This window comes from Mauremys mutica, chromosome 2, assembly GCF_020497125.1.
Source record: "Mauremys mutica isolate MM-2020 ecotype Southern chromosome 2, ASM2049712v1, whole genome shotgun sequence".
In the NCBI taxonomy this organism is placed as follows: domain Eukaryota; kingdom Metazoa; phylum Chordata; order Testudines; family Geoemydidae; genus Mauremys; species Mauremys mutica.
Window position 1 is genome coordinate 101,041,632 of NC_059073.1, and position 18,363 is coordinate 101,059,994.

The 18,363-nt window shown below is 42.8% G+C and overlaps 1 protein-coding gene across 1 annotated transcript; it reads right to left on the reverse strand.

Annotated features, from left to right (window-relative positions):
- Nucleotides 1-2,115: 2,115 nt before the first annotated feature.
- Nucleotides 2,116-8,956, reverse strand: CBLN2 (cerebellin 2 precursor). The gene is made up of 5 exons (XM_045006232.1): nucleotides 8,818-8,956; nucleotides 8,547-8,632; nucleotides 7,031-7,535; nucleotides 4,333-4,452; nucleotides 2,116-4,024 (listed from the first exon to the last, which is right to left on the reverse strand). The coding sequence occupies exons 3-5, from the start codon at nucleotides 7,391-7,393 to the stop codon at nucleotides 3,827-3,829; spliced, it is 681 nt and encodes a 226-aa protein (XP_044862167.1). The 5' UTR covers nucleotides 7,394-7,535; nucleotides 8,547-8,632; nucleotides 8,818-8,956; the 3' UTR covers nucleotides 2,116-3,826.
- Nucleotides 8,957-18,363: the final 9,407 nt, after the last annotated feature.

The following is an 18,363-nucleotide window of genomic DNA, read 5'->3' on the forward strand; positions in this document are numbered from 1 at the left end:
CAATGATTATAAAGCAATATTTCAATCATTCTGATTCATGAAACTGCATAACCAAAGTAAGAATCTGGTCTATAAAAATTATGTATTTAGCAATCAGACTCATTCATTAAACAAAGACCTTTACTTATTAGGCCAAATACAACACTAGAGCCAATGGGAGTCACGCTACTTTATGCTAGGTCTGCAAGTGGTCCCACTGCCTAGAAATGCAAATTGTCCCATGGACATGCACTGTATTTTTAACATATTTATAGTAAATATTATTTCCATAGACTTTATCCTGACAAATCATTGCTCATGAAAATGATATAACTAGCTCATTAACAATGCTGGATTTTTTAAGTCTATCATATACTTTGCCAAGTGTAAACAGAAGCTTCTCCAATAGAAACTGGATGTTCCTGTGTAAAAGCAGAAAAGATAAAACGGACAAACATAATGTAACTCATGATGTGTTTTTTTTTTGTTTTTTTTTTTATTGGTTGGTTGGGAGGATGGTTTCTGCATAACCAGGTCAATGCTGCAAGGTGCTGACCACTTCTGAGAAATGCTTAACTTCCACTGCTTTCAATAGAAGATGAGGGCACAGAGCACCTAAAAGGGTCAAGTTCAAACTCTGCTTGTACTTGACACAGTGCTACAGGAACTGAACAAGGTACACTAACAATATTTCTCTTTTTCTAATGCAGCTTCTGGCTTCCACCATCCAAAGGGCATCACTGTAAAAAAAAAAATCTAGAGCTGCAGGCGGCCTGCCCTGTCTCACCTTTCTTAGATTCTCCTGTTGGTCGTTATTCCTGTTATGATCCCATTCTTCTGCTCCCTTAAGAAGTATGTTTACACTTACTAACTCTCACACTGCTTACCAACATGAAATTTACAATGTCATTTAGGCCAACCTTAAATTGCATCCAATGAAATAAAGTTACTTTCATCAATCACTATTAAATTGAATTTACTGTCCATAACTACTGTATTAGGCTCTCTCTCTGTTTTTTTTCTGTTGAGTTCCACAATGTATGTCTCATCTCTCTGATACAGATATTGAGATATTACATTTATCATTGATGCACCCAATGACTTCAATGAAAGCCAGACTGGGCTCTCTACAGTCTTAGAAACTACTTTAGTAAAATGGAGTGGGTAGAAAGCTAACAGTTGCAGAGACTTCTCTGGGAAGAAAAACCTATTCTCAGTATAGCTAGTGCAGAATAAGAATGTGCTATTCAGTTTGTCTTTAATTTAGCATTTTATATAAGTTTTCTAACTCCCTCCCTTAGTACCACGACACAAAACTTGGAATGAAACAGTAGGGAAATGAACAATAAATCAGAGGCCTTGCCCCACCTCAAAGACAGATTGAAAGCATGATCTATCCATTATTTTTAAATAAATGGGTAAGATAGAGGTGATGCACTTGAAAGGAAAAAGGAGATTCTACTGCATATTCTGCACTCACAGTGACCTAAGTAACTTGCCAGAATATTTCTAGTTTTGGGAAGGGGTCCTCCTCTTGACTGAAATCTCTTGGCTGAGGCAAGAATCAGGGCTTGATCAGGTTCACCCTACTCACATGAATAACCACACTGAGGTCAATACGACTGCATACTTGATTATGGTAACCTCTCAGATTTGTTTCCAAATCCTGTTTATCTCAGAAACTCTAAACTCAGAAACTTGCTCCCACTTCAGTGTCTACTTGTTCAAAGGAGTCTGTCAGGTCTTTTATACCCACAAATTAGATAAAAGAAACAAGTGGGTTTGGACTATCTAATTTTTATAAAATTGTTTTCATGATTTCTTTTTATTCTAATTGAAATAGTTTCCCCTCTTGATTTAAACATACCTCTGAAGAGTTTGTAACCAAATAATTGCAGCAGTCCACCAATGCATAAGAATCAGAAAGTGTAACTGACTAAAAACAAAAACTAAACTGACCAATCTTTTTTTCCTTATCCAAGCTAAGTGAAGTGCCAAAAATAAACAAACAGCATAAATGGTGAAAATACAGTAGATTTTTAAAATTGTTTCAGTTTTAATAATCTGAGGTATTAGAGCAAACACAGATAAGGTTTGTTTCTTTTTTAAAGAATATGTTTTTTTTTAAATGGGAAATGTTCTTTAATGATAAATTTACAATGAAAACAATATGGCCATCATAATTTTGAAATGCACTATGTCCGCCATGAACATTCTGCAAATGTCTTTGCATTATGTTTCGGGGGGGAACCTGACAAAATATAAAAATTAAATACTCAAATTACTTACAGACTTAATAGCAAGACAAATAAAATAAAATAAAACAAAATCCCTCCAATGAGCCTAATGAGCAAGAACTGCAGTATTTCCTAAGTGCACAATTTAATACTCTGACCCTTATATATAGAAGTGAAAAAAGCAAGATGGACATCAAACCCATTTATTCTGAATCTTAAGTTATTCAGCATTTTGGTTACATTGACGGAAAAAGGATGAATTTGAATTCAACTCGAGGTTTCGTCTTTTATCATTTGGAATCAATGACTTTTCCTGGCATACAGTACTGGGTGGAGTCTGCACCCAGATTTCTTTGGACCCTGTATGCTAAGAGGAGAAGCATATACAGACAATAAATAAATTAAAAAATTGTATAATTTGTGGTGCATTCACTGATGATATATAAACCTTCAACCAGTTTCACAGCCTCAGGTCTCTGACATCCTACTACCATATGCTTTCAAAAATACTAGTGGTAACTGGTGATATACCTGATCCTGGCGGGGGAAAACAGGGATCTTCTTTTATTTAACTTGGAGAGGAAGGAGTTTGGTCCATCATCTTTCAGTGTTCCCATGAACTGTATTCAAGCATTAATGAACACATATAATAACTACATATCAGATAAAAGCACCAAAATACACTCAGTAATGCAAAGAAATTATATATTTTAGGGTATGGTCAGATAAGATATTCAAAGCCTCTACTGTTTCTTCTAGAAATGTCAGGATAATTCAGAAATGTCAGTTTCTTTAAGGATTTGAGGTTATAACTCAAGGATCACATAGCTCCTTCTCTAAATGCATCTGTAAAGATCATTTGAAAAGTGCAGATAGAATTGTTCATTGGTTAATTTTACTTGGAGCTACAAAGTATATATGTGCTTTGTTTTGTCTTATTGATCATTCTAGCATACAATTTTTAGCACAAAAATCAGAAAACAAAAATAAGTTGTTGATGAAAAATATAAACACAAAACAAAATAAGTTCCAATCGTGCAAAGTTTGCTTCACTGGATAAAGCACTTCTTGACACAATAATGTCCAGAATTCCCCCTCCCCCAGAAAATACAGGACTGAGACTGAAGCCATTTTTTTTCTTTTTTTTTTCTTAAAGCTATACAACACAAAGAAAAAAATCATTGAAAGAACACTTCATCAGGTGGTGGATTCTTCTGGCTCTGGAGTGAGCCTTTGACAAGTGATTGTGTGGTCCAAGTTATTTGTCTCATCAGGACAACAACAACAACAGAAAGAAAGAAAGAAAAAAAGTCAATGATCCCAACAATAAAATCCGAAATTGACTTTACAATCACAGGTACAAATTGCTCAGGTGGATAATTTCATTTCTCCTAAAGATCACTGTCGTCTAAAACTAATTAGAGGCGCAGGTTTCCCAAGGAATTGTCAATATTCAAAGCAAATATTGGAGTTTAGAAGGTTATTGTTCTTCTACCATGACAGTCTGACTGCGTGGTTGGAAATATTATCATGTTCTGCCAAGTTCAGGGTGTCATTAACGACTCAATCCTTGTTCTAGCTCACAAATCTGGCTCCTATTTGGTCTTCCTTTATAGTGGAAAGACTAAGAAGCCAGAAAAGGTTGAGTATTTCCACCCTCCCATGAGGTTACCCCTTTCCAGTTTGAGATGCACTTTGTCTTCTCTCTCCATGTGAAGCAAGACTCCATTGCTGGCTGCTTCTCTGGTGACATCCTGATCCCCTGCAAAAGCTGAAATCACTGGGTAGCCATTTTGCATTAAACTTACCTAAAATGCAAAGAGACAGTATTAAGTATTTTTTTCTTTATGCACTTCATTAACCTTTCACACTCAAAAGCAGCAGGTTTGAGCTAATCTAAAAGTAATCAATGATTATTCTTATTTCATTCCATCATTTTATAGAGCAGACAAAATGTTCACTTTAATGTATAAATGTATAAATTCATGTATACATGTATAAATTCTTCACGTATTGTGTTTTTATATACTAACTAGTGCTTATAGGTCCACATTTTAAAAGCAAAGAGAGTACAGGAATGAAGGATCTTTAATGGAGTGTTTAAATTACTACCCACCTGGATAGTTTGTCTGTTATAGACCTTGACCACGTGGAAACTGAAACTATAAATCCCTTTTCTTGGTGCTACAAATATACTGGACGCAAGATCAAAATGGTTGCCAATATTAACTAATACCTGGAAAGCAAACAAAGACAAATCAATTAAGTGCCAGAAAAATTCTGCATCAGCTCCATGACCTATATAAAGCTTATTGGAAATGGTAATTGCAATACAATTAAACCGTACTGCAGGGGGAAGGAGTCGATTTCCAAGACATTTAAAAAGTATTGTAGTTCATAAAGTGGTTTATTAACACAGTGATGAACCCAAACCTGTTAGACTGAGTGAAAACACCACAGCCCCAGTAAAGTAAAGGAGGGGAAGGCATATTATTACTGACAGAAAAAGAGAAAAGAACAGTAACTGTCAAGTAAATGTGCAATGGATTTTTATATGTCACTTTTGGAACTAATTATGCCCTAAGTTTAATGTGTTAAACAAATACATAACAAAATAGGACTTAAACATGTTGCAGCTGAGTGGAGGGATGGAGGAATTATATATCATTTCTGTCAATTCACTCCTCTCTTTCTTTTCCTCTGGAGGGTTGGTACCAATTATAACTGACTTGAATAAATAAGTGGGATGCATTATATCCACAGGAAGAAGCTCTGGCCATCTCAGAAACTGGAGTAAGGAATAGTGAAGACTGTTGCATGGGAGTGCACTCATACAATTAGAATGAGGTAAGGTGACCTTCTATGCCAAGTTAATTAGCCAAACCACTCTACCAAGTGGAAAGGGGCAGGAGAGATCTATGGGAAGAAACTGTTCAGGGTTTGTTATCTTTTTTTTCCCCAGAACATTCCCAATTTGCCATATTTACAATTAAGAGGAAATCACATTCACAAAATACCAACATCTACTCGGCCATTGCAAGAGAGGCCCACTCCTGCTTCCACTGACATTAATGATGAAACTTGCATTGACGTCAATGGGATCAAGATCAGGCCCCCAGTTCTTCTGCCCAGTCTCCTCTCTCAGAAATCTACTTACAAACTGTTTGGGTGTTTTAACTGGACATGGATAAAACCCACACTATATAGTGAATGTGCCCACGTTTCGTTATCTATAACTAGGCAAGTAGTAAAATTCAATCTTTCCAAATTCAGTTGAGAAAACCCATTTAAAAAACAATAAAACGGGGCAGATGAGACAACCCAAAGCAAAACACAACTGGGAACCTGGCTGAATGTTTCAAAAGAGGTTTCCGAATGTCTTTCTTATTCTTCATCCCCACGCTGGCTCTGTCCACTCTCTCACAATATTCTATGGATTACCATTCCCTGTGCTTGTTAACATGAGAGTCATTAAAGGGGGGGGGAGCGTTCAGAGTCCTATTAAGCCCTTTTTTCCTTTCTTCCCATTTCCCTTTATTTCTCAACCTCCTGCTCAGATGACCAGTGATCCCAGTCCCAGTTTAGTATTTGAGGGATTGAGATGATGAAGGGAAGAAGGAAGAAGGGTCTGGCCAGTAGGCATATCAAACACCAGTTCTCTCTCTTCTCAATATTTTCTGTCAGACTATTAGATTTACAGGCTGCAATCCTTGTTTTACCTTTTTTTTCTGAACTGAAATTATGGATAAAATTAAAAAGCAACACCCCTAAAAATATCAAAAACCCTAACCTCCACCATTCGCCCTAATGAACTAAAGAAAAAATGAACACCATGAGGAAAAAGAAAGTTGCTTCATTACTGTGGAAACATGGAGATGAAGTTACATGAACAAACTGATGAGAGCCAAACATATACCGTACAATAAATGATGTGCAGAAATCTCTCTCTCTCTCTCTCTCTCTGATATCAAAGGGCATGGTTGAGACTCCTTAGTTAAGCTGTAACTGATTAAGATTTAGAGGGGTAGAGGTTTTTTTGTTTGGTTGGTTGGATGGTTTTTGTTTAAGATACTAACGAGTTCTAGATCCATATGCAACAGAATAAATAACGTTGCAGACCAAAAATCAATGCATTCGTTAATCAGAACAACACAACAATTCCAGGGACAGCATTCAAAGTCGGGTAATCCTACGAAATGGTAGCAGAGATCCACACAGGAAAGATACGATGAAAAGAGGATGAGCTCAGGGTGCCTCCTAAGACAGTATCACCATTCTGCACTGGATATAAATCGTGCAAAATGAACCTACTCCTTCGCTACGCATCGTTTGACTACTTTGACAACACGGGATAGGAAACACCCTTCACCCAAGAGAGACGCGGTAACATTGCCAAATACACTCGGAATCGGCAGGTTCACTGACTCCCCGCGAGCACTGGGGTTGGTATACTGAATGCCCTGCTGTCCTGAGGTCTGCACGCCCTTGCCCCCTTTAACTCCCATCAGAAAAGATTTGCTGGGAGTTTTGGGATCTTGCCTGGAAGGCGCCATAGAAATGCGAAGCAGAAGCCTACATTATATACCATTAATAATGAAAATGCAAACGCTTCCTCGGGAGGATGAAGTTGCTCAGCCGAGGCGATGCTTTCTGCAAACTCCGTGCAGTGGCTGGGATGCGGGCGAGGGGACCACAGCAGGTGTGTGTGTGGGGGGGGGGGTCAGTAAGTGGGGAGGGCCTGGGGGGCTAGCGATGGGGGGTGGAGGTGCAGCAGCCCCAGGGGAGAGGGCAGGCTAGAGCAGGAGCTGGCTGACCTGGTCGAAGTAGATGGTCATGGTGCGGTTGCTCATCTCCGACGGCTCGTGGTTGGTGCTCCTGGTGGCCGAGAAGGCCACCTTGGCGCTGCCCGAGCGCACCGAGATCCCCAAGGAGGAGGTGATGGCCCCGTCCGCCGACGGGCTGGAGTCGCAAACCACCAGGCACTTGCCCTCCAGCACGATGGGCTCCGTGTCGTTCTGCGCACGCACCGGGCAGCCGGCGGGCAGCAGCAGCAGCAGCAGGGCCAGCGCCGCCGCCAGGCAGGAGCAGCAGCCCGCGGGCTCCGGCAGCGCCCCCCGCCGCCCTAGCCCCAGCATCTTCGGCAGGGGCCAGCAGCCGCTCCCCCTCGGCGCCGGCATCAGGGCGCAAGCGGGTAGGGAGGGGAGGCTGCGCCTAGTTCCTCCCCTGCGCTCTCCGGGGCAGCTGGCTTGGGACTAGATCCGAGTCCTCCTCCTCCGGGCAGGGCAATGAGGCGTCCTCACAGGGCGGGCGGCACACAGCCTGGCAACGGCAAAGAGAGCGATCAGCCACCGAGCCCAGCCACACACACCCCGCACTAGCCCCTGGCGAGCCCAGCGCCGCCCGGCAAGCGCGCACCCGCCTCCCTCCCTGGCAGGGCGTCACTAAGTACTGGGCACAACAGGTCCAGGAGATGCCCAAGTGCCGTGCCAGATGTCTCCTCTCCCGGCACCCCCCTGCCCCCCCCGGGGGGAGGTACTGCCATACCCCCCCCCCCCCCGGGCAGTTTGAGCTGGGAAGGAAAAGCGCGCGGTAGTTGTATTTTTTTTCTCACTCCCCACACTTTTAGCCTCCAAATCAAGCCAGCTAAACGCTATTGACAGATCCCCGACTAGCCTGTAATCCCCCTTGCGGAAGGCGGGTGTTTAAATCACCACCGAAGCGCCCGCAGCCTGACTTTTTTGTCACAGCTGTTAAGGTGCGATCGACGCCGGTTCTCTCCTGGTCTCGCCAAGCGCGAATCGCCCGAAGAGCTTCACAGACAATGAGCTCTGCGCGCTTGCGGCTGCTTCGCTAATGTGACCCACGCGATTTCATAAGCATTCATACAGAAAATCAAATAAACCCTTTCCTACTGCAAAGCCGAGCGCTGGCATATTCCCGTCATTGCGGAGCTCTCTTTCCAAACCCAGTTTGCGGCAAACACTTTCTTTTGAATTACGGAGACTTTAGACACGGGCACCAATTTATACTTTTAATCTGTTCCACAGGCCAGCTGAGCTGTGATCTGTAGGGTGCCCCTTTGAAACTTACCGGTTCATTAAACTCTTGGGAGGGGAAAGAAAGACTAAGAAATCCCCCCTCCCTATTCTAGGAAACCAACTCGCATTTAGATTCTTTCTGAGAAGTTGCATCTCAGTTACCCTCCCTCTTCAACCCAAATTTAAATCTCCGTGATGTATCCCCCTTTCCCCAGACTCTACCCCATCCCCTCCTCCCCTGGCCGATGCATATTTTAAGTGGACCAGCTAGCGCGGGGATATTGTTGGTTACCTGGTAGATCCATGATGGGAGCGTAGGGCTGGCTAGGTAGCTGTCCGTGAAGTTGAATTGCTTAGAGAAAATGAGCTGAGATGGTGCTGGCAGAAAGAAAAGGAAGCAGGACTCGCCTCATTCTCTCCCGCCCATTGCCAACAACCCCCCCCCTCCTCCCTCCCTCCCTGTCTTTCACACGCACACTGACACCCGTCACTGCCTCACACACCAGGCGTAGGGGCTGGAGACCACGCCGGCAAGACACCCCCCCCCCCCAGCAGGCTCACACCTCCCGGCCCTGCCCTGGATAGATCGTCCCAGCTGGAGTGTCCTGGCAAGGGTCAGAGCGGCCGGGTAACGCTCTGCAGCGGCAGCGAGACGGGTTTACACCAGAGCCACCCCAGAGGAAACCCAAAACGGGATAAACTCTCCCCCAGGAGGAACCAGCTGGACGCGTTTAAAGGCCCGCCCCAGAGACAGAGGGGGCATCCCCATGATTCCTTATTTGCTTTTAGAGCCCACGCCCCGGTTCAGTGGTAAATGCAAGGAGGGGCGGGGGAGCCGCCAGCGTGAAATCCATTCCTAGTGCCTATCCCATTGCGGAGAGCGCGCTCCAGGTTCAGCGCTGGGCGCAGCCTGAAGCAGGGCGAGCCCCCCGGGTTCCTGTCTCTGTCCCTTAAAAGCCCACTCTTCGCTTAGACACTAGCTCCTCATTTATTACAGTGCTTATTCCTGCGCCCCGGCATCCCATGGACACTCACACACACCCCGTGCAGCTGTCTCTGGAAATAGGCTGCCCCGCATGCCAACTGCGGTTGCAGACTGCCACCTAGCGTCAACTTGGCGATGGGATGCGTTCCTGTGGGTATCAGGAGGGGGGGCTTTTTGCGTTAGAAAGAGCAGCAGCAGCAGCTCGGGAATTCGGGGAGGGAAAAAGAAAAACAGGGCAGAGCTCTAACCCTTAAATTAAGTTCTCCCCTCCCCTTTCCCCCCCAGTGCGATCTGGGAGGCTTTCAGAGCCTTACTGCTTTACATAGCCAACACTGCCATGATGATGAATGTTGCAGTCAAAGTTAGCATCAGTGATTACTGGCTGCAAAATATTTGCACATCTCAGTGCTGCTGCTAGTGGTTATGGCTGAAACTAGGCAGAGCGAAGGAAAGCTTTGAAGATGAACCCTCTTGTTAAAGCAACATTTAAAAATACAATTTTTTTCCAAAGTATTTTTAGTTACAGCTTGACATTTTCCTAAGTTCCCACTACTCAGCTTTCAGCATAGGAAAATAAAATATCAGAAAACTTTACATAAATCACTAATTAGTAACTGATGACTGTCTAATGCTCCCCAGTAGGGCAAAATGTACAGTTATATATCAATGGCAAAATTCTCCTATCAGAAATGAATGGAAAATAAGTATTCAGCTACAATATTTTGATTTAACCACATGTAGGGAGTTTTTATGGGTGTCTTGTGATGGTTTGCATCCAGAAATTAATTCTGCCTTAAAAATCACAGCTAAGCAATGTGCCAGGAATTCCAAACATATAGATTGTTATCACAAAGGGACTTTTAATTTCAGATTTAGTATACAATTATTTTGTATACTAATGGATAGTCTCTCTTGTGGGTAGGGGCAATGAAACTAGGAAGCTGAAAATATACAGCATTAGCAAATATCAGAAACCCATAGCAAAGGCCAGATTGTGTCCTTAAGGAATTATCCAATGTTGTAGGAAAGTGTGGGAAGGTTCATGCCACTGAAATTCTTCCAGGGATGCCCTCCTAAATCACCCCTACCCACCACATGTTGGCCTACTTCTGGTGGGCAGCTAGTATGTATATAGTGTTAGTGCCTCGGACCTCAGTCATAGACTAGGACTTCCTTGTACACTGTACAAACACACAACCAAAAGACAGTCTCTGTCTCAAGGACCTTACTGTCTATATTGATTACTTCCTAAATTGGGGATCAGTGTCATGTCACTGTCCTTGCAACTCCTCCCCCGCCCCTCCACAAACACACACACACACACATGAGCTCATTGCAGGGTAGTGAAACTGTTACAGAGGTCACTCAACAGGATAACATACAGTTGCCTTTAGTTAAGCTTGGGAGGATTAAATTTTTATTGATAAATGTTAGCAAAGGTCAGCTTCTCTGTACACACACAAACTGATTAAAAATGTTGGATGATAATAGAAATTTACAAATAGGCAATATAAAAAAAATGCTGCTTGAGAACTTCTTAGAGTTTGATTTAAGAATACTAACTCTATATTTTGATATGCAGTGTCAACAATTTATGGTTTGATGGTTATAAAGCTCTAACTTTTTGAATCTCAATGTCTACTCTCATATGTGATGCCTCCCATAATTTCCTGCAGCTGTGAAAAGTTAAGCTTTTATATTTTTATGTTTTAACACCCATAATCTTATGCAACTATGAAGCTTAAATTGATTTAAAATAAAAAAATACTTAAAAATAAACATAGATATTATATGTCAAAATTATATACAAAAATCAAAATTCTGTCAAGCCTACCTTTAGTTAACCTCCCTATGATAATTCTTTTGTTCAAATGCTATAAAATGTGTTTTCAGTTGTTCTTGTACATTTCCTCATTCAAATTCCACAAATGTGAAACACTCTAATGATAGCATAGCTATGAAATATGTTTTATTGTGATATTGAATGAATTCTTATTACAGAAGTTAACTATTATGCTACTCCCTCACTTACTGTAACTTATATCTTAAACAAATTGCAACTATAATGTACTATTTATTACTTCAAAGAGATACCACCATATTCTGCTACAGCATAGGCGTTAGTGCTGAGGATCAGCTGTGAGGGGATTTAATATACTAAAACTATTACAGTGACACATTATACTGCAACAGCTTGATGTGTATCATGGTAACCCAGAGGAAAGCTTGAGAAAATGTGTGTATGTCCTCATTCATAATTTTCCTGTGATGTATTATTTATATTTTAAGGAATTCCAGATTTTAACAGGAAAAGAAAGTAGGGTTTTGATTTTATTTAAAATAGTACATTAAACAAACAGTCATGCACATTTTCCCTCAAAAGATGCACCCTAATTAGAGAAAAAGAAAATACAGGATAAATACTTTTTAGTGTAGTTGTGTGGAGGTTTTTGTTTTCTTTTTTCTGACTGAAAACATGATCAGTTACAGTGAGCTTATTTTGGTTTTAGGGTTGTTATGAGAGCTAGCTCAGCCAAGTCATTAATATAGCTAAGTTCATTAGCCAAAAGGCCTGTCTGGAGTTTAATGATAGTCTTGAATTCTTTTCTGTGGTGGATCCTGGGTAGACAAGGTAGGTCTTGCCTACCATTGAATCAGATATTGTATACTCTTTGATTGCAACATGGAACTGGGAGCAAAGATTGGGAATAAAGAATTCTTGTGTTCTAATCCTGGGTCTAATATTGACTTCTTATGAAGCCTTGGGCAAATATCAACCATTTGGCCTCAGTTTCCTCATCTGCCAAAATAGGATAGTATTTCCTTATCTTTACAGGAGTGTTTATGAAAATTAGTTAGTTAAATTTAAATTTGAAAAGCATTTTTAAAATGTAAGGTACTGTTGCGCCTTCAAACACAAATATCCGATTCACATACCAGCATCATCCCTCGGCCGAGGAACAGCTGTCCAAGGCCTTGCAGATCAGCTTTCCATTGGAAGAGAAATCAGTGACACAGACTCCTGGTATATTCCAAATTCTTCTATTTATACATAAACCCCAATCCTGGAACAGAGGAAATTCCTTATTTTAGGAATCTCTGCCCAATACCCAAAAGCAATCCCAAACAGCTACTCTGTCTCAAGAACTGACTCTAATCTGCGACCAATGCAGAAAGCAAAATCTCCTGCTACTGTTTCCTTTTCACAGAACTGCCTCTAAACAGAAACGCATATAAACAAAAACTCACAGCAAGACAGTATGTTTTATAATGACTGAATATTTGCTTGCACACTAAAGGTATGTCTACTCTACAAAATTAGGTCAAATGTATAGAAGTCGGTTTTTTAGAAATTGTTTTTATACAGTCAATTGTGCGTGTCCCCACACAAAATGCTCTAAGTGCTTTAAATCGGTGGACTGCGTCCACAGTACCGAGGCTAGCGTCGACTTATGGAGCGTTGAACTGTGGGTAGATGTGGGTAGCTATCCCACAGTTCCCGCAGTCTCCGCCACCCATTGGAATTCTGGGTTGAGATCCCAATACCTGATGGGGCAAAAACAATGTCACGGGTGGTTCTGGGTACCTGTCGTCAGGCCCCCCTCTCTCTCCCTCCCTCCGTGAAAGCAACGACAGACAATGGTTTCACACCTTTTTTCCTCGGTTACCTGAGCAGACGCCTTACCATGGCAAGCATGGAGCCCGCTCAGCTCACCATCACCGTACATCTCCTGGGTGCTGACAGACGTGGGACTGCATTGCTACACAGCAGCAGCTCATTGCCTTTTGGCAGCAGATGGTGCATTACGATTGGTAGCCATCGTTGTCATACTCCTGGGTGCTCTTTTAGCCGACCTCAGTGAGGTCGGTCAGGGGCGCCTGGGCAGACATAGGAGTGACTCAGCCAGGTCATTCCCGTTTTCTGCCAAGCACCCAGGAGATGACGATGGCTAGCAGTCATACTGCACTGTCTGCTGCCAGCCTAAGATGTAAAAGATAGATGGAGTTGATCAAAACAAGAAATTGACCTGATTTGTTTTGTGAAATCAACGGCCTGCTAACCTCAGGGTTTTGAGTTCAATCCTTGAGGGGGGCATTCTGTCTGACAGTTGTTTGTGTTTCTCCTTGATGCAAAGCCACCCCTTTTGCTGATTTTAATTCCCTGTAAGTCATGTCGTCAGTCACCCCTCCCTCCATCAGAGCAATAGCAGACAATTGTTTCGCACTTTTTTCAGGGCAGAACCAGAAGCTGCTAAAGCAAAACCAGGCGAGGAGGTGATGGCAGCACAGTGACGAGATTGATGAGGACATAGACATGGGCATATACTTCTCACAAAGTATGGGCCATGCAATGTGCCGCAGCAATGTGCACATCATGCTGATGAGCTCTGCATGAGCTCTGCATGGTCACCTGTGCTGATCAGCTCGCCATGCTGGCCAAACAGGAAATGAAATTCAAAAGTTCGCAGGCCTTTTCCTGTCTACCTGGCCAGTGCATCAGAGTTGAGAGTGCTGTTCAGAGCGGTCACAATGGAGCACTCCGGGATAGCTCCCGGAGGCCAATACCGTCAAATTCTGTCCACACTACCCCAAATTTGACCCAGCAAACCCGATTTCAGCACTAATCCCCTCATTGGAGGTGGAGTAAAGAAATCGATTTAAAGAGCCCTTTGAGTCAGAAAAAAAGGGCTTCGTCCTGTGGACGGGTCCAGGCTTAAATCGAGGTAACGCTGATAAATTGACTTAAAATCGTAGTGTAGACCAAGCCTAAGAAAAAGACTGGAAGACTATGTGTAACAGTGCCACCTGGTGATGCCTGCCATAACAACATAAGTACTGCTTCCTATAATTTATACCCAATGCCCAATATTGTCCATGTTCACATCTTAAATATAAGTTATACCTCCACACTTTCAATTATCACCAACTTCCAATACTTTATCTCACTTCAAAAACATTTTTTTTTCACAGATATAACCTCACAACTGAAATATAACTCTCTGATAACATAACTAAATACTTCAGTTAAAGGTCCTGATCCTGCAAAAGCTTAGGCATGTGCATTGTCCCATTGAATTCAGTCTCGATTGGAGTAATTTACTGACATATATAATTATATCATCAGTGAGTTACCCCAGTGTGACTATTCACATGCGTAAAGCTAAGCAAGTTGTAAGGGGTTCCCCCCCCTCCAGGATCAGGGCCAATGTTTGTAAAATCCTTTGAAGATGCATTATATATAGGGCCCTACCAAATTCATGGTCCATTTTGGTCAATTTCACGGTCATAGGATTTTAAAAATCATAATTTCATGATTTCAGCTATTTAACGCTAACATTTCATACTTTTGTAATTGTAGGGGTCCTGACCAAAAAGGAGTTGTGTGTGTGTGGTGGGGGGGCGGTGGTGCAAGGTATTGCAGAGGGGTTGCAGTACTGCTACCCTTACTTCTGCACGCTACTGGTGGCAGTGCTGCCTTCAGACCTAGGTAGCTGGAGAGCGGTGGCGGCTGGCCAGGAGCCCAGCTCTGAAGGCAGAGCTTCCGCCACCAGCAGCAGTGCAGAAGTAAGGCTGGCATGGTATGATATTGCCACCTTTACTTCTGTGCTACTGCGTGCAGAGCTGGGCCCTCAGACAGCAGCCACCACTCTCCGGACAGCCAGAGCAGAAGTAAGGATGGCATGATCATAGGTGCGGGAAATAGGGATGCAGGGAGTGCTGCAGCACCCCAGGTTTTATGTGGGGCTGCTGGCCCTGCACCCAGGGCTCCAATCCCCAGCTTGGGTCCCAGGGGCCGGCTCCAGGCCGATCCCCAGCCGCTGGCTCAGCACATAAATCCTGGAGATGCTTCCCACGCCTATGCCCTGCTCCCGGGCCTCTGCCTGCAATCCACTCTCCAACCCCTCACCTGGGGCTCGGGTCCTGGCTGCCAATCCATCTGCTGGCCCCAGGCCCCACCGTCCCACTCTCAGGCCTCTGTTCCCAGGGCCCTGCACCCATCCCGCTGCTCCCAGGGGCCACTCCCAGGGCCTCGCGCCCAGTCCTATGGCTGGGGCTCTGCTTCTGGCCCCGCACATGTGGTCCCTGCTGCCAGCCCTTGCCTGGGGCTCTGCTCCTGGCCCCACGCCCACCCCCAGCTGTGGCCTCAGCCCCCTTACCCCTATCTGGGTCCCCCCCTCCTGGACACAGCCCCGCTCCCACCCTCAGTTCACGGGGGGAGGCATGGACCGAAGTAAAGGGGCTGGCTTTCAGCACCCTCACTATTAAAATGTTCCAGCGCCACTGCCACTGTGCTGCTGCCTGCAGTGCTGGGCCCTCGGTCAATAGCCGCCACTCTCCGACCATCCAGCTCTGAAGGCAGTGCAGAAATAACTAGGGTGGCAATACCACAACCCCCCCCCCAATAATTTTGGGTCAGGACCCCCAATTTGAGAAACCTCGGCCTCCCCTATGAAATCTATATAGTATAGGGTAAAAGCACACAGAAGACCAGATTTCACACCGGGAGACCAGATTTCACAGTCCATGATGCGTTTTTCATGGCTGTATAGTTGGTAGGGCCCTAATTATATAAATGGTAGGTTGTATTTTGAGATCAGAGCCATGATGAATGAGTGGGTTGGGTTTTGTTATAATTTTGTTAGTTTGCTTAGCTTGTTAGCAATGGGATTTTGCTATGTGATATTATATTATTTTTTAACTAAAACCTGTATGTGTTGGGGGGCTATTTATTTTTTAAGACAGAATCTTAAAATTGGATCTTGAAATACAGTAGAAAGATGACACAGCCGTCATTCTTATTGCCAGCCTTCTCCAGCTCATTCAGTCAAATCCGATACTGAGCCTGCTAATGTTACCATCCCTTACAGTGTGTCTACAACAGCACCACTATCCAGCAGCTGTGCCAAAGAATTTATGTTAGAAAGAAAATAAGAACTTTAGAGTGAAACTCCACATCTTTTTTTATCCCGCGCCCTGCCTGAAGACAGTGTTGTACTTATTTATTTATTTTTTTAAAACTGTGGAACCTTTGTTAGCCTGTAAGAATCTGACCTCTCTGAAAATGACCTATAGAAATATAAATAGAGGTCACAGGTGCCAGGTCACATTCTTAACACTTCAGTTTGTCAGTTTTATGTTCAGCATTTCAGAAACTTGTAACTCTGACCTGAATTGTAAATGAATGGAGTAGAAGGTTCACTGTTCTCAGGTATATTCAATACTAATATGTATAAGGTTTGTTGCTTTGGTTTTTGGGTGCTTAACCTGAAAAAACTTTAAAGGGGCATGTTTTTCAGAGTCAGCTATTCAGTACTTTCCAGAAATCATGCTCCTTTCAGTTGTCTCAGGTTGGGTACCCAAAAACTGAGGCATAGAAAAGCACTAGTCATTTCTGAAAACCTTTGTCCCATTGTACATAACTGTAACCCATCTGCCAGCCATCAATTACAGCAAAAAGAGCTTGGTTCAATCTGTTTTGGAGTCCTTTTCCTAAATAAAAGAAATTATGGCCCTCAGAGCCACATTCCTATTTCTGGCGCTGGAGAATTAAATTACGACTTCTCTGGCCACATTTGCAGGTGACTCTTCCCCACTCTCAAGCACTCAGACTCTTTGGGAATGTGGAACCACAAATACTTTTTACTTGGGGGGAAAAATGAAAGAAAGGAAATGCAATTACCATGTATATAAATACATACAACAAAGTGAGGTAAACCCAATCAGTGTGTCCAATGCTTCAGTTCCAATATATTAACTGTACAGTTTATTAAGGTCCAGCACTCTTAGTCCCACAACAGTCCTACCCATCTGAGACCCCAGGACACCTGAGACAGGTCTGTGACACAGGCCTATTGGTGGTTCACTGGTCTGCATCAGCAATTCTTGTCAGGCCTCATACACTCACTACACCTAACAAACTGTTATCATGATATATACCCAAAAGGTGGTATGTAATATGTCATTGGAAAACTAATAATTCACTGAGCATTAATATTCTTGTGTGATGTATGTATGGAGTTTACAAAGAGTTATAAATATGCACTAGAATGATGTTATTAAAATGTGTTTGGCAAGCAATACATAAACAGTCTGCCTTCAACAAAGAAATGTGTATTTGCTTGTCTGACCAGTCTGGCTGTCAGGTAGAGACAATAAAGATCTATTTACATATAAGGTAACTAAAGCTCTCAAGTTAACAAGCAGAGGAGAAGACAGCATGCCATCTACACCATAGCTGGAGAGAGCACCTCTATCTGGAGAGAGACTTCAGAAGAATACATTTCAAAGGTTTACTGGGCTGTAAAGATAGGGGATCTGAACCTCAAATGATAAGCAATTGAATCAACTGATTGTATACAATATTACTGCATTATAAAAGTGTATCAAGCCTGTGACACATGGGCGATTGATAGCATTATGAAATGTATGCATTAATACTGTATCAGTAATTATGGATACTCACAGATATTATGCTTTAAAATCTGTGACCACAGGGAAAAACAGGTTTTCTCCCAGACAGGAGGAAAGATAGCTACCTCCCCATCTCCAATGTAACTTATGCATTATAGAATCAAAACATGGAAGCCCTATGTACATGCAAATCAGCAGAGGGAAGGGAAGTCAACTAGAAGGGAAGAACAGCAGGAAGCCTTCCTCCCTCTTGTAACAGAGCCAGTAAACTTTGGTGATATAAGCAGAAACAGAAAGCCATTTTGGAAACCATCATTTGGGGTATTAAAGGGATCAGAGCTCTTGAAATCAAAGAGGATTGTTTCGTTCAACCCAGGAGATTGAACTCTCTGGGAATTAAGTTTTGGTTACAAATCTGTTTAGGCAAAGATGGTAATTTGCTAAAATTAAGTTTTATTCTTAGAAATGTATTTTTTACTTTTGTTTGCTTGTAACCTTGTCAATCTTTATTCCTTATACTTGGTATCACATAAACCTATGCTATTTTGTTAAATACGCTTATTTTACTTTTACTACCAGTATAGTGCTGTGATTGAAATAAGAGTGTTTGTCAAATGAGTTGCAGGATATTGTCTCCTTAAAGGAGCAACAGGCAATAACTTCATTAAGTGTTCAGTGAGAGGGCTGGACACTACAGAGAGATGGTTTGGGG

What these genes read in the sequence shown, in the direction of transcription:
- CBLN2 (XM_045006232.1), bottom strand. Translation starts at nt 7,393, where the DNA reads ATGCCGGCGCCGAGGGGGAGCGGCTGCTGGCCCCTGCCGAAGATGCTG. An exon ending in TGACCATCTACTTCGACCAG is followed by an intron (nt 4,453 to 7,030) that starts GTCAGCCAGCTC and finishes TTTGCTTTCCAG; the next exon opens with GTATTAGTTAATATTGGCAA. An exon ending in ATAACAGACAAACTATCCAG is followed by an intron (nt 4,025 to 4,332) that starts GTGGGTAGTAAT and finishes TTTGCATTTTAG; the next exon opens with GTAAGTTTAATGCAAAATGG.